Below are 15,692 nucleotides of genomic sequence, written 5' to 3' on the forward strand. Positions count from 1 at the left end.
AACATAGTAAAGTTTGGACACGAGAAGCCCCTTTTACAGAGAAGTGCAGACCCACTGAGCTGGTGGGAGACCAAGTGTTCAGTCTACCCACATCTTATACATGTGATGGCACATAGACTGTGTATTGTAGCAACATCTGCCTGAGAGAATCTTTTCCTAAACAGGGCAGATCATAACAGAAAGGAGAAACAGGATCAACCCCTCAAACAGCCCCGGTTCTGGACTGCTTTGCTTGGGGGGGCAAAGACACAATTTGGGGGGGCAATGCCCCCCTCAGCCCCCCCCCCCTAGCCCCGGTTCTGGACTGCTTTGCTTGGGGGGGCAAAGACACAATTTGGGGGGGCAATGCCCCCCTCAGCCCCCCCCTAGCGCCGGCCCTGCCCTCAAAGATGAGCTTTTCTTTTGCACATTTTCATTTATAATTTATAGAGTGATGCTTTGTTGATGCTGTGTTGTTTCACTCTAGATTAAATTTAGAAATAATATACACAATCAGACCTTTTTGTCTAATTGAGATGGGTCTTTGTTTTTGTATTTTATAATTTATTGTTGTAGCACTCTGTTCCATGTTGAGTATATAAATAAAGCCATTTAAATAATAAACATTTGATACAATGTTTTTACATTAGTAATTCATTTTACATGTAATTTGGCAATTAATTAATTTAAGCAACAAAAAAATCTAAGGAGCCACTTGGGAGCCGAAAGAGCCGGCTCTTTTTAGTGAGCCGAGCCAAAAGAACCGGCTCTCTAAAAAGAGCCGGAATTCCCATCACTACTTGGGAAACATAAACTGTGCTTGCCTGTACCTGTACAGTGCCGTATGCAATGAGATAAACCACGCCCATATTCTTCAAAGGCTCATGGTTATGCAAATCACTCATCATTTTATCCAATCAGAACGCGACATGCTAATTAACTCACCGGGCTGTAATAAAACAACCGGCGATGGTTCTCTGAGACTTTTGAAGAATCGGCAGGTTGGTTCGAGATAAGAAAGACGTTCAGATGGAATGTAAAGTGTGATTCAATTGTACACAGAAGCTGTTTTTCCATGGAGGAGATAACATCTTAACTGTGATTTATACCATGTCAGGTATTACAGCTGTTTTGAACTGTTGACAGCGCGTGACTGAGACTCGTTCTTCTCTCGAGCTTGTTGCTGGAACAACACGCGACACTTTAAGACAGAAACAGGAGAAACAATGAAGCTTAAATCAGGATACTTTAGTAATTAAGTAGTTAAAAAGTTCATGTTGTAGAGTGTGGGTGTGGCGAGATGGAGACGGACTCAGGCAGGTTGGAATCGAGTGTGTGGATCGGTAAGAAGCGGCACCGCGCGCTGCTCAGCGGCTGGCGCTTCAGCTGGACCGAACTGGACAAGAAGAACCGAGAGAGGAAAACCAGTAAGTTTCATCCCTTCATCACACACTCACATTTACTGTCAGCACTAACTGTAGCTGCACACTCATCGAAACTCCCGGGGCTCATCTCGAATAGAGTTTCTCCTCATTTCTGCTTGAGGTTGAGAATCTACTGCTGGCTGGTGTAAAGAATCAGTTGTCAAATTTACACCAGTTGTATGAGGCGGGTGCCTGTCTGTTGACCTCCTCAGCCTGCTTTGAGGTGTTGAGAGTTCGAATCCCAGCTCTGCCATGCAGCCATTGTTGGGCCCTTGAGCAAGGCCCTTAACCCTCTCTGCTCCAGGGGCGGTGTATGATGGCTGACCCTGCACTCTGACCCCAGCTTCCAAACAAGCTTGGATACGTGAAGAAAGAATTTCATCGTACTGCTTGTCTGTATATGTATATCTTCTTCTTCTTCTTCCTCGGCCTTTGTCCCGTTCGGTTGCGGGGTCGGCTCTCGGCGGATCACGATCCGCATTGATTTGGCACAATTTTTACGCCGGACGCCCTTCCTGACACGACCATTCCTATTTTATCCGGGCTTGGGACCGGCACTACAATATACAGGTTTGTGCATCTAGCGACTAGGTATCTATAGGACAATTCAGTGTTTCCAATTAGCCTGGTGGCATGTTTTTGGACTGTGGGAGGAAACCGGAACATCCGGAGGAAACCCGCGCGGACACGGGGAGAACATGCAAACTCCGCACAGAAAGAACCCGGACCGCCCCACCTGGGGATCGAACCCAGTTGTCTGTATATGTATTTTATAAATATAACTTGTTTTTCCACCTTGGATCCTTAGTGTAAGAACTCATGACCAGTGTAACATTCACACAAAAATACCAGATTAGCATCTGACTAATCTAATCTAAATATCTTCTGTGAAACAATATGGCCAAAAGTATGTGGACACCTGCCATAAGCATATTGACATGAATCCTTGCACCCCCTCCTCCTCACTTTCTTCACAACTCTTTATGTTTTATTTCTTACAATAAATATATAATAAATGGGGGGCAGCACAAAGAGGAAACCACCCTGAACTCAAGCCCAATATCTTCAGTTCCCATTCCTTCCCGTACAGTCTCATAACACTCATCATTCTTTACTGTTAAAGGTGTGGCCTGGAATCATAAACCATAGGTAATAATATTAGGAAGCTGCGTGGCTATAAAAGCACAGACTCTATTTCTATAAGATTTTGGAGTTTGTGACTGTGTGCCTTTGTGAAGTCTAGCACTGATGTTAGACATGAAGGCCTTGCTTAAAGTTGATGTTGCAATTCATTCTAAAGCTGATTAATTTGGTTAAAATTAGGGGCTCTGTGCATTCCACAGACGTTCCACCACACCAAACTGGTCAAACCATGTTTTTAAGGACCCTGTGTTGTGCACAAGTGCGCAGTCATGCTGGAACAGCAAGGTGCCTTCAGCTGGAATTTTATACACATGCTAGCAATGAATGTAAGAGGTTCCTGAGGATGAATGATCAATTACAGTTTGTTACATTTGCAATTAAAAAACTAAGATGTAATCTGACAGTCAACGCAGAGAAATAATGGCTCACTTTACTAGGACAGATGTGTCATTCATCAACTGTTTCTGTATGGTTCAGCTTCAGTGCCGGTTTCTGAGGTGGTTGCGGTCGTGGAGGGTCAGGTTGAGATCCAGCCGCAGAAGAAAGTAAAGGAAACTGAGCGAGACTTTACATGTAAGTACCAGATAATAGCCCTGAATGTACAGCTAATGCTGGGGTTACACTGATCTATATGTATGAGATATTCCTTGATTGTAATTAAGGATTGCTGGTGTTGGAACACACAATATGACCTGCACATCCGAGGTGCTGCTGCAACCAAAGACAGCTGAAAAAACAGCGTTCTGATAGGGTCATAAATTTTGAATTTAAATCTAACAGTCAGCATAATTACATTCATTCATACCAATATAAATTCATTTGTAAGCTAGTGTGGCGTAATGGTAAGAGCTACCAGCAGTGCCTGAGTCCTGGTGGTTTGAATCCCAGGCTGGGCTCACAAATACAGCAGACGCATGGCAATATGTGAACCTAGCCATTGGAAGACCCATATCATTGCACCCTTAGTGTTGGTCCCAAGACTGGATAAATAGGATGATTGAGTCAGGAAGGGCATCCAGTACTGAAAACTGTGTGTCCTGCTGTTTTTTCTTCTACCAGGAGCAGCTGAAAGGAAACATTCATACGTTGGTTAACTTTGCCCTTCTTACAATTACATAGAAGCTAACACAGATGCTAATAGATGGAATTTTCATTCTTACCTTGTGGTCCAGTTGAAAATGTGCATTCCATGAACGGTTCCAAACTTTCCTTCTTACCTTTTAAATCATGCGCCATCTAAGCACAACATTGCCAGCACTATGCCAGTGTGGTTTTGTAATGACGTTACATGATGCCATATTTGCATTTTTGTAGAACGTTGTTAAATATTCTTATTGTGGGTGCTTGTGTGGCACAGCGGTCTAACTTGCTAGAGTGCTGGAACATGTGAGTTAAAATCTCAACAGATCCACCAACCTGGCCAGTCATCCACACAAACACCGTGTTTAAGGGAGGGTGGGTCAGACGGGGTCTCTTCTCATTACCTGTGTGATATGGATCTCTGGGACTGGTCTGAGCACCTACGTGGGGTTGATCACATGGAGGTCTCTGTATAAGTGATAAGGTGATAAGAAGCAGCCACAGATTGGTCATGTGATAGAGCGGGTGTGTTGTGATCCAGCTCTTCTTGATTAGATCTAGGGTTGTGCAGACAGCAGCAGATTTATAATCTGGAATTTAAAATTACTAGATTGGGAGATAAAGGGTAAAATATATATCATATGTATGTCATATATATTACGACAATATATATTTGAATTAAGTCAGATAGTGTGACAGGTCAATGAAATTGCACAATAAAAGCTTGTTTTAAACTATTTCAATACCCTAGTAAACATTACCTCTGCTCTTTTTGCATTAGTGTTTTACGTAAAGCGCAGTAGCAGCAGTGGGAACGGGCCACTGTGGAGTCTGGGTCAGACCCTGTTCAGCTGCCCCAGCCATGACCTCAGGGATCAGTGGGTGGCACAGTTCAAAACAGCACTTAAAACTCACTGTAAGTCGAGCCATCCTGGTTACATAGCAAATAATGGCTAGCTCTTAATGTGTGTGAAATGAATAATTACATACAAAGAGATTTCCCTTTGCTTGTCTAGACCTTTTTTCTATTTCTTCGTTCTCTGCCAGGCCCCAGCCGCCCACACAGGTTGCTGGTGTTTATTAACCCTTTTGGCGGAAAGAAAAAGGCAGAGCAGATCTATCAGTCCTTGGTTGCTCCCCTGTTCGAGTTGGCTGGCATCAGCTCTCATGTTGTGGGTAAGCTGCATGCAACACCTCTCCGGTATCTTAGATGTTATCAAGTCTCGCTCTCAGGTGACACGCCGTGGGCCTTTAACAAGATGAGAAATGGGGACGAGAGCCAGGCGCAAGAAAGAAAGTGGAGAGAAAAGGGAGAAAGTCAAATGAATTATTAAGCTGACTGAGTGACCATAGAAATACAAGCGCACCGTTTTACTTTACAGAATGTAGGCTGACAGAAAGCTTAAGCACCAAAATGAAAAAAACCCCCACACAGGACTGCATTTTTAATTATATTTGATTATTCATCCCAATTGTTGGCTATCACATTCTTCACTTGGCTAAACATTCTAATTGAATACTGATGTGTGACTTCAATTTGATGGAACTCAAGTTTAATTTATATTTAAAGTACATGTTATTAGTATTATCATTTAATAAAATAAAATACCTTGTTTGTGTTTTGTTCAGTGACCGAGCAAGCCAATCAGGCTAGAGACCATATTCTGAAGAAAGACCTGACTGTGTTCGATGGGTAAGTGACATGCCAATATATCAACCTAACACATTATGCACACTTAACAGGCAACCCAGGGGCCTTTTGTACACTATATGGCTGATAATGTTTGGACACCTGACCATGACCTTGTTGGACATCCCATTGGTGCCCATTCAGCCAAGAAAGCATTTATATAGCTGTTCGGTGGGGCTGAAAGAGTTTCTTCAAACCGAGCTTTTCTTTATGTCTCTATAGAGCTTGCTTTGTGTACAGTGACACAGTCATGCTGGAACGGGACAGGGTCTTCCCGAAACTGCATATAATTTCCTTTATATGATTGATTTATCACACCTGTTAGAAATTGTTGTGGCTGAAACACATAAATTTAATAGTTATGAGGGGTGTCCCAATACTTTTGTCCATATAGTCTAGCACTGGTCCATGATTATACATCACCCCCCCCCCCGACTACCATTTACTGTAATCTCATGCTTCGGCAGCTAAATCGTACTTATGTCCTGAAACCTAATACGCTCTGCAGTTATTGTTAATTTCCCTTATTTAACCTGTTCAGCGTGATCTGTGTGGGCGGAGACGGAATGTTCAGTGAGTTGCTGCATGGCGTGATTGGACGAACCCAGCAGGAGGCGGGCATTTCCGAACATGATCCCACCGTCATGCTGCAGCCATGTGACCTTCATATCGGCATCATTCCAGCAGGTTAAAAAGAAAGTGATCATTGATATGATGTTTTGGAGTGTAAAACTTTGTGATGGAGATTTGAGTTTATTTTTATTTTTCTCTGCAGGCTCCACGGATTGTGTTTGTTTTGCCACAGTAGGGGTGAACGACCCTGTTACCTCAGCTCTGCACATCATTATTGGTAATTGGTTATTGGGAGTTATTGGCACTGGCAGGAAAAAGCACATGGTTCTCTCTGGTCCTTGATTGTCCTGGATTACCATTTTTATCACTGGAACTGAGGCCAAGCCCAATCCATTAAAACACCAAAAACCATTTCTAGTTCTTTTACAAGTTTTACACATGACACGTATGGTAGGAGGTGCTCTGGTGCTCAGAGTTCACAGCATGTCTTACCATATTCCTCTGTCAGGTGGCAGAACTATGGGTAATTAAACAAAGTTAATCATCATCTCAGTTTAATTTAAAGGTGTTTAACCGACATGAGGTCAGGTCTTTATCGACCTAGCTTTGGGCAAAGGGGCACAATCATGGTACAAAAGGATAGAGCATTTTCCAAACTGTTGCCCCAAAGCTGGAAGCATGTAGAGGGCAGTGGTAGCTCAGCAGTAAAGGTACTGGCCTAGTAATCAGAAGGTTGCCGGTTCAAGCCCCACAACTGCCACGTTGCCATTGTTGGGCCCTTAACCCTCAATTGCTCAAACTGTACTCGGTCACAATTGCGAGGCGCTTTGGATAAAATTGTTTGCTAAGTGCTGTAAAGGACTTAATAATTAGGGGGACCATAATTAGGGGGACCAAAAAATTGTAAATACTGGCTAGCTTGGACCTGTGTCGAACCTCACTCACTCTCTCTCTCTCTTTCCATGTACAGGAGACTCTCAGCCTCTGGATGTGTGTTCTGTTCATCACAACTCCACATTTGTACGTTACTCTGTATCGATGGTCGGGTATGGTTTCTATGGTGATGTCTTGGCTGAAAGTGAGAGGCACCGGTGGATGGGACCCCTCAGATATGACTATTCAGGTCATTCATAATGTATAAAACGAATTGTTTGTTCATAACATAATCAGCACTAAACCAGGCAGCACACTTGATAGTATTTTAATCATGACTACATTGTGTTTAATTAAGCTTATACTGAGGCCACAACAAAGTCATGTTTTTTATTAGTGTACTACAGTGGTTTATAAGGGGATGTGTCTTGCACAATTTTGTGACTGTGCTTCTCAAACACAACTGATTAAATAAAAGGTTTATGATCAGGTTTATTAGGTGTATCAGAACAGGGAAATCACCAAAATGTGCGAGATCTGAGATCTTTGCATTTTATTACCGTTCTATATCAGTGATCAGGCTGGGTAGCAGCTAGATAAATAATGACTGACTGAAACACTGCCAGGTGCTCAAGTAGCACAGCGTACTATTACATTAACCTACCGCTATCAGCTGGCTGGCCGTCTTACACAGATGTGATTGGCTGTGTCTAGTGGGAGAGGTGGCCGAAGCCTTGCGATGGAAGTAGTTTTCCAGTAAAACCACACACGCTGATCATATCTGTGATTTCCTTATATAAAGACAGTAGTACAGAAAATATAGGGGCACTTTAAATTATCACAAATATTTATTTTTCTATATATTTTATATGTTATTATATGTGATTATTCTGTAACTGAATATATTGTATTTTGTTTATACTGAAAATAAAAACGGATTAAAATGACAATATTTTTACCACCACCCCTCTCTTTCTTCTCTGTGTAGGTTGTTTAGTGTATCTGTGCAACAGGAGCTATCGGGGAATAGTCCAGTATGTACCAGCCGATTCCCAGATCTCCAGTCCTAGAGACAAAACACGCTGCCTTTCAGGGTAAAGACGCACTTTAAAAACACATATGCATTACAAAACATAGCAACATGGCAAAAGTATATGGACAACAGACTGTGTGTTTGCTGGACATCCCATTTCTAAACCATGGTCATTAATGTGGATCCTTCCCCAAACGATTATTCGCACTCCTGGTGAAGATGAGCAAATAATGAATATGAATATGAATATATATATATATATACAGTGTATCACAAAAGTGAGTACACCCCTCACATTTCTGCAAATATTTCATTATATCTTTTCATGGGACAACACTATAGACATGAAACTTGGATATAACTCAGAGTAGTCAGTGTACAACTTGTATAGCAGTGTAGATTTACTGTCTTCTGAAAATAACTCAACACACAGCCATTAATGTCTAAATAGCTGGCAACATAAGTGAGTACACCCCACAGTGAACATGTCCAAATTGTGCCCAAAGTGTCAATATTTTGTGTGACCACCATTATTATCCAGCACTGCCTTAACCCTCCTGGGCATGGAATTCACCAGAGCTGCACAGGTTGCTACTGGAATCCTCTTCCACTCCTCCATGATGACATCACGGAGCTGGTGGATGTTAGACACCTTGAACTCCTCCACCTTCCACTTGAGGATGCGCCACAGGTGCTCAATTGGGTTTAGTCCATCACCTTTACCTTCAGCTTCCTCAGCAAAGCAGTTGTCATCTTGGAGGTTGTGTTTGGGGTCGTTATCCTGTTGGAAAACTGCCATGAGGCCCAGTTTTCGAAGGGAGGGGATCATGCTCTGTTTCAGAATGTCACAGTACATGTTGGAATTCATGTTTCCCTCAATGAACTGCAGCTCCCCAGTGCCAGCAACACTCATGCAGCCCAAGACCATGATGCTACCACCACCATGCTTGACTGTAGGCAAGATACAGTTGTCTTGGTACTTCTCACCAGGGCGCCGCCACACATGCTGGACACCATCTGAGCCAAACAAGTTTATCTTGGTCTCGTCAGACCACAGGGTATTCCAGTAATCCATGTTCTTGGACTGCTTGTCTTCAGCAAACTGTTTGCGGGCTTTCTTGTGCGTCAGCTTCCTTCTGGGATGACGACCATGCAGACCGAGTTGATGCAGTGTGCGGCGTATGGTCTGAGCACTGACAGGCTGACCTCCCACGTCTTCAACCTCTGCAGCAATGCTGGCAGCACTCATGTGTCTATTTTTTAAAGCCAACCTCTGGATATGACGCCGAACACGTGGACTCAACTTCTTTGGTCGACCCTGGCGAAGCCTGTTCCGAGTGGAACCTGTCCTGGAAAACCGCTGTATGACCTTGGCCACCATGCTGTAGCTCAGTTTCAGGGTGTTAGCAATCTTCTTATAGCCCAGGCCATCTTTGTGGAGAGCAACAATTCTATTTCTCACATCCTCAGAGAGTTCTTTGCCATGAGGTGCCATGTTGAATATCCAGTGGTCAGTATGAGAGAATTGTACCCAAAACACCAAATTTAACAGCCCTGCTCCCCATTTACACCTGGGACCTTGACACATGACACCAGGGAGGGACAACGACACATTTGGGCACAATTTGGACATGTTCACTGTGGGGTGTACTCACTTATGTTGCCAGCTATTTAGACATTAATGGCTGTGTGTTGAGTTATTTTCAGAAGACAGTAAATCTACACTGCTATACAAGCTGTACACTGACTACTCTAAGTTATATCCAAGTTTCATGTCTATAGTGTTGTCCCATGAAAAGATATAATGAAATATTTGCAGAAATGTGAGGGGTGTACTCACTTTTGTGATACACTGTATATATATATATATATACAGTGTATCACAAAAGTGAGTACACCCCTCACATTTCTGCAGATATTTAAGTATATCTTTTCATGGGACAACACTGACAAAATGACACTTTGACACAATGAAAAGTAGTCTGTGTGCAGCTTATATAACAGTGTAAATTTATTCTTCCCTCAAAATAACTCAATATACAGCCGTTAATGTCTAAACCACCGGCAACAAAAGTGAGTACACCCCTTAGTGAAAGTTCTTGAAGTGTCAATATTTTGTGTGGCCATCATTATTTCCCAGAACTGCCTTAACTCTCCTGGGCATGGAGTTTACCAGAGCTTCACAGGTTGCCACTGGAATGCTTTTCCACTCCTCCATGACGACATCACGGAGCTGGCGGATATTCGAGACTTTGCGCTCCTCCACCTTCCGCTTGAGGATGCCCCAAAGATGTTCTATTGGGTTTAGGTCTGGAGACATGCTTGGCCAGTCCATCACCTTTACCCTCAGCCTCTTCAATAAAGCAGTGGTCGTCTTAGAGGTGTGTTTGGGGTCATTATCATGCTGGAACACTGCCCTGCGACCCAGTTTCCGGAGGGAGGGGATCATGCTCTGCTTCAGTATTTCACAGTACATATTGGAGTTCATGTGTCCCTCAATGAAATGTAACTCCCCAACACCTGCTGCACTCATGCAGCCCCAGACCATGGCATTCCCACCACCATGCTTGACTGTAGGCATGACACACTTATCTTTGTACTCCTCACCTGATTGCCGCCACACATGCTTGAGACCATCTGAACCAAACAAATGAATCTTGGTCTCATCAGACCATAGGACATGGTTCCAGTAATCCATGTCCTTTGTTGACATGTCTTCAGCAAACTGTTTGCGGGCTTTCTTGTGTAGAGACTTCAGAAGAGGCTTCCTTCTGGGGTGACAGCCATGAAGACCAATTTGATGTAGTGTGCGGCGTATGGTCTGAGCACTGACAGGCTGACCCCCCACCTTTTCAATCTCTGCAGCAATGCTGACAGCACTCCTGCGCCCATCTTTTAAAGACAGCAGTTGGATGTGACGCTGAGCACGTGCACTCAGCTTCTTTGGACGACCAACACGAGGTCTGTTCTGAGTGGACCCTGCTCTTTTAAAACGCTGGATGATCTTGGCCACTGTGCTGCAGCCCAGTTTCAGGGTGTTGGCAATCTTCTTGTAGCCTTGGCCATCTTCATGTAGCGCAACAATTCGTCTTTTAGGATCCTCAGAGAGTTCTTTGCCATGAGGTGCCATGTTGGAACTTTCAGTGACCAGTATGAGAGAGTGTGAGAGCTGTACTACTAAATTGAACACACCTGCTCCCTATGCACACCTGAGACCTAGTAACACTAACAAATCACATGACATTTTGGAGGGAAAATGACAAGCAGTGCTCAATTTGGACATTTAGGGGTGTAGTCTCTTAGGGGTGTACTCACTTTTGTTGCCGGTGGTTTAGACATTAATGGCTGTATATTGAGTTATTTTGAGGGAAGAATAAATTTACACTGTTATATAAGCTGCACACAGACTACTTTTCATTGTGTCAAAGTGTCATTTTGTCAGTGTTGTCCCATGAAAAGATATACTTAAATATCTGCAGAAATGTGAGGGGTGTACTCACTTTTGTGATACACTGTATATATATATATATATATATATATATATATATATATATATATATATATATATATATATATATATATATATATATATATATATATATATATATATATATATATATAGAGAGAGAGAGAGAGAGAGAGAGAGAGAGAGAGAGAGAGAGAGAGAGAGAGAGAGAGAGAGAGAGAGAGAGACGCTCTGTGATGTAACATACATAACTTTATTTACCTTTGTGAATTACTTTCGTTCCCAATCCCATGAGATACATTCACAGGAGATGCCATTAAAAATGTACCAGACAGAAGATGAGCAGTAGGTCTTGTTAGCTTATCCCCTTGGCCTTTGGTCACATTAATGTTGGAAGAAGGGAAAGTTCCAAGTACCTACCTCATCACTCTACTAGTACACCAGTAATGGCCTAAACTCCATAAAGCGTCCTCTTACTAAGCTCCTACTAATTACCAACATCATTTATTAGCAGTGGTTTTATCTCATTACAATTCCAAAGCTGCTATTTTATTTTCATCCAAGTGCTTTATCCCAGTCAGGGTCACTTTGTGTCCAGTTCCATTCCGAATCATTTTGTGGAAGGTATGAACACACCCAAGGAAGACAATTTTACCCATGGTACTTTTACCCATGACAGCAACGAGAGATATATGTGTAGACAGTCTATCGCACACCTTATATACCCACCAAGCCAGCTCACGAAACGTGACTAGCACCCTCCTATGTAACACCCTTAAAGGATGATGCCGCTTGTGCTGGCACCTTAACCACATAGTAGACGTTATCTTTGTAGTGACAATGAGCTGAAATACCATCCGACCTTTTCTCCCATAGGCATTAATCCAAATTTCTTACTCAGACTGTAGAGCACCTGACCATACTGGTGGCCCTGCTAGGACTTAAATACAGAGCTTAGTAGTGGTTGGCTAGAGTAACAGACTAAACTATTTTTAAAATATGCAGAATAGGAAAACAAGCCTTTGTAATCATTACTAATTGATGCTTTGTCTTTTATTTCATAGACCTTAAGTGCTGAATCCAGACTTCATGCCTCACTGCTTTAGTTGTGCAACATTAAAGGCGAACAACCTGCTTTACTTGTATATCCGGTTTTAAATGCACTTGTGTGTGTGTGTGTGTGTGTGTGTGTGTGTGTGTGTGTGTATAGGTGTCGAGTGTGTTCAGAGAGCACAGAGCGGCTGTTTCCTCGTTCAGACAGCTGCAGTTCTCTGTACAGCAGGCGGCTCAGTCAGTACAGTACTACATCAGAAGGTAAGGAATGTCAATATCCTCCTGTGGCTGTGATAAGATAAGGCTGATTGGAGATCAGAATATGACTAATCTCTTCAGGCACTCAAGTAGCGCAGAGGTTAATTGCGCTAGCCGACTACCGTTGGGATCCAGGGTTACAAACCCCAGCGATGTTATCAGCCCATCAGGCATCCACATGCAGGTATAACTGGCTATGTCTCTGTTTCCGAGGCCCCGTGATAAATTGGCGTCCTGCCCAGGTTGTGTTACTGCATTGCGGCCAGTGATTACGGTGAAACTAGACCCATCGCTGACCAGGATAAAGCAGAATAGAATAGAATATAGAATATAGATAGCCAGAATAGAACCTAACTTTAAATAAAAGAGCCAAACCATTAGGACCACCCTCCAAAAATCTGCATGGAAATGCCTATTTTGTAACATTTGTGCATGTGATGGCCAGGGATATATTAAATAATGTGCTGATGGTAGTTATTCCTAATTTACATGGTAAATGCAGCAGATAAAATCAGACAAAAAGACCTGAGTGACTGATAAGGGCCAGATCGTCAAAGCCAGACGACTGTGTTAATTATCTCTGAAACGGCACGAGGTGCTCACTGACAGTGGCCTGAGGAGGGACAAGTCACAAACCACTGACAGCTGCTGGCAGATGGAAACCCATTGATGCCATTAGACATAAAGGCAGTAGAGTCTGGTACAAGCCAACAAATTGCAGATCAGTTTAATACTGGCGATAAGGTAAGTGTGTCACAACACACAGGGCATCAGACCAATGGGGCTGCCTAGTCGCAGACCAAAGTGCTCATGCTAACCCCCGTTTACTGTAAAGAAAAACCTCCAATGACAATGAAGGCACAAGACCTGGACATTAGTGCAATGGATGAGGGTTGACAGGTCAAATGAATCCTGTATTTTCCAAGATCATGTGCATGGCTGGGCACATGTGTATCGTTTATCTGAGGAAGAAGTGGCAACAGGATGTACTGTAGGACAAGCCTGGTAAAATATATCACCGGGCAGCATATTAGGTGGGTGGTCCTAATATTTTGGCTCATCAGTGTATTTAGATAGGGCCTTTAGTACTCATTTTAAAACAGGCATGTGAACAAATGTTTGCAGAACATTTTGGGTGTTGTTACTTGAACATAACCTTACAGCAACATCTGAAGATGTAAGAAGAAGAAGAAGTGGGCAGAAAACTAATGCAACTAATGCAACTCTAATGTTTTCAGACTGTTCTTCCTCAGGAGAATGGTTGAGTGTGGAGGGCAGGTTCAGGTGTGTGTCACTTACCTGCATGTCCAGCTCGTGCCCACGGAGCCCCAAAGGCCTCTCACCCTCTGCGCACCTAGCTGACGGGACAGCTGACCTCATCCTGGTGAGGGACACAAATCCACTGGGTTTCCTTACGTACTTGTACCGGCACACCACAACACAGGATCAGGTGAGTGTGTGGTGTACATCTATGTATGTGAGGGTTTTTTTTTGGGTCGTTTTACTTTCTTTCAAATACAATGGCTCGGATGTGCCCGTGTCTACTAAAGAACAATAAAGGATGTTAATAGGAACATTTTGGTAACTTACTGAGTAACCCTCTCTTCTGCTTGTAGTTTAATTTGCCGTTCGTCGAGGTGCACCGCGTCAAAGCAGTGCGATTTTTTCTTCCTCCTGGTGAAGATGACGATGACGACGCAGAACAAGAGAGCCAGAGCATCACAGCAGGAGTACTAGCAGATCCAGACAAGTCACATGATTGTGATATTGAGTCCAGTAGAAATGGTTCAGAACAATGTCTTGCAGGAAGCCAGAGGGAGCAAAGAATGAAGACGAGGGATTTTCTGTGTGGACCATGCTGCACTAAACCTCCTGCGGTGTCTGTGTGGAACTGTGATGGAGAGATTCTGTCTCATACTAACATCTTATGCAGGTACATGTACACAATATATTGTTCTTGTGCTGCTTATTCAAATACTTTATAACTTACATTCTTGCCATGACTGTTCTTCTTTACAGAGTGCATGGCCAGCTTGTGCGTCTGTTTGCCAGGGGCATCGAGGATGACACGAGCTCCTGGAACTACCATGATGGAAACAGGAATTGCAAAGAAAGATTTGTGTTACACAGCTGATGTTACCCAAACCAAATGATAGTGGTTAAATAATAAGTGTTGCTTAAGTTATAAAATAAAATATTAGAATAAACATATGCAAGTAGTTTCAGATGCTTAGTCTGTTTCTTTGACAGAATTCTGGGCGCTCTGGACGAGTTCAAATCTCAGCCATGCTATCGACCAGCTGGGCTCTCACGCACAGGCATGATGGGTTGTGCCTGTTTTGGAGGGAAAAGATTAAACGTTTATTGCCACAATACAGTAGTGGCCTCTGCTGTCTGGTCAAGGCATTTGCACTGAATGGATGATCTGGAAAGCTTAGGATGTCTATCCGAACTTGATAGACCTACAAGTGGTTGGTTGCTCTCACAGTGAACAACAATAACAGTAAACAACAATTTTGTATTCATTGACATACAGTCATGTGACATGTAGAACATTGAAGGACACCTGTTCTGGAACTTTCCCTCAGGTACACTGGTGAATATGTAATAGGTGATGCTATTATGATTGGGTATAAAAGTTATTTATGGAAGGTTTAGTAGTTTAGAAGTAAGGATATAAGGTTCATCACTGAGTAAGCAGATAGCCTAACAGTTTGGGGTGGGCAGTGCCCCTGTGACAACCAGTCACCTCACTCTTGTGAACACACGGTGACAAAGCTGCACACCAAAGTAACCCACATTTTCCAGTCGGACCGTTTTAAGGGGTTTTTAGACTGAATTCTATTGAATATTGAAAGTATTGGTCTAGAACCACCACTGATATGTATATATGACAAATACAAAATATCTATCTATCTATCTATTCATCAGTTCACAAGTTTAATGTCAAACACAGTCATGGACAATTTTGTATCTCCATTTCACCTGACTGCATGTCTTTGGACTGTGGGAGGAAACCGGAGCTCCTAGAAAAAAAAACTCACACAGACACTGGGAGAACATGCAAACTCCACACAGAAAGGACCCAGATTGCTCCACCTGGGAATCGAACCCAGGACC

At 43.0% G+C, this 15,692-nt stretch overlaps 1 protein-coding gene across 1 annotated transcript; it reads left to right on the forward strand.

Moving 5' to 3' along the window:
• Positions 1 to 1,279: 1,279 nt before the first annotated feature.
• zgc:158263 (ceramide kinase family protein) lies at positions 1,280 to 14,791 on the forward strand. The gene is made up of 13 exons (XM_063015619.1): positions 1,280 to 1,406; positions 3,024 to 3,119; positions 4,408 to 4,542; positions 4,674 to 4,802; positions 5,256 to 5,319; positions 5,858 to 6,003; positions 6,092 to 6,166; positions 6,860 to 7,012; positions 7,751 to 7,856; positions 12,472 to 12,575; positions 13,826 to 14,022; positions 14,189 to 14,505; positions 14,592 to 14,791. Exons 1-13 carry the CDS (start codon positions 1,280 to 1,282, stop codon positions 14,704 to 14,706), a joined length of 1,764 nt encoding a protein of 587 aa, XP_062871689.1. The 3' UTR covers positions 14,707 to 14,791.
• The last annotated feature ends 901 nt before the right edge of the window (positions 14,792 to 15,692 follow it).

This window comes from Trichomycterus rosablanca, chromosome 19 (genome assembly GCF_030014385.1).
Source record: "Trichomycterus rosablanca isolate fTriRos1 chromosome 19, fTriRos1.hap1, whole genome shotgun sequence".
Taxonomy (NCBI): Eukaryota; Metazoa; Chordata; class Actinopteri; order Siluriformes; family Trichomycteridae; genus Trichomycterus; species Trichomycterus rosablanca.

What these genes read in the sequence shown, in the direction of transcription:
- zgc:158263 (XM_063015619.1), top strand. Translation starts at nt 1,280, where the DNA reads ATGGAGACGGACTCAGGCAGGTTGGAATCGAGTGTGTGGATCGGTAAG. An exon ending in AACAGCACTTAAAACTCACT is followed by an intron (nt 4,543 to 4,673) that starts GTAAGTCGAGCC and finishes GTTCTCTGCCAG; the next exon opens with GCCCCAGCCGCCCACACAGG. An exon ending in GACCTGACTGTGTTCGATGG is followed by an intron (nt 5,320 to 5,857) that starts GTAAGTGACATG and finishes TAACCTGTTCAG; the next exon opens with CGTGATCTGTGTGGGCGGAG.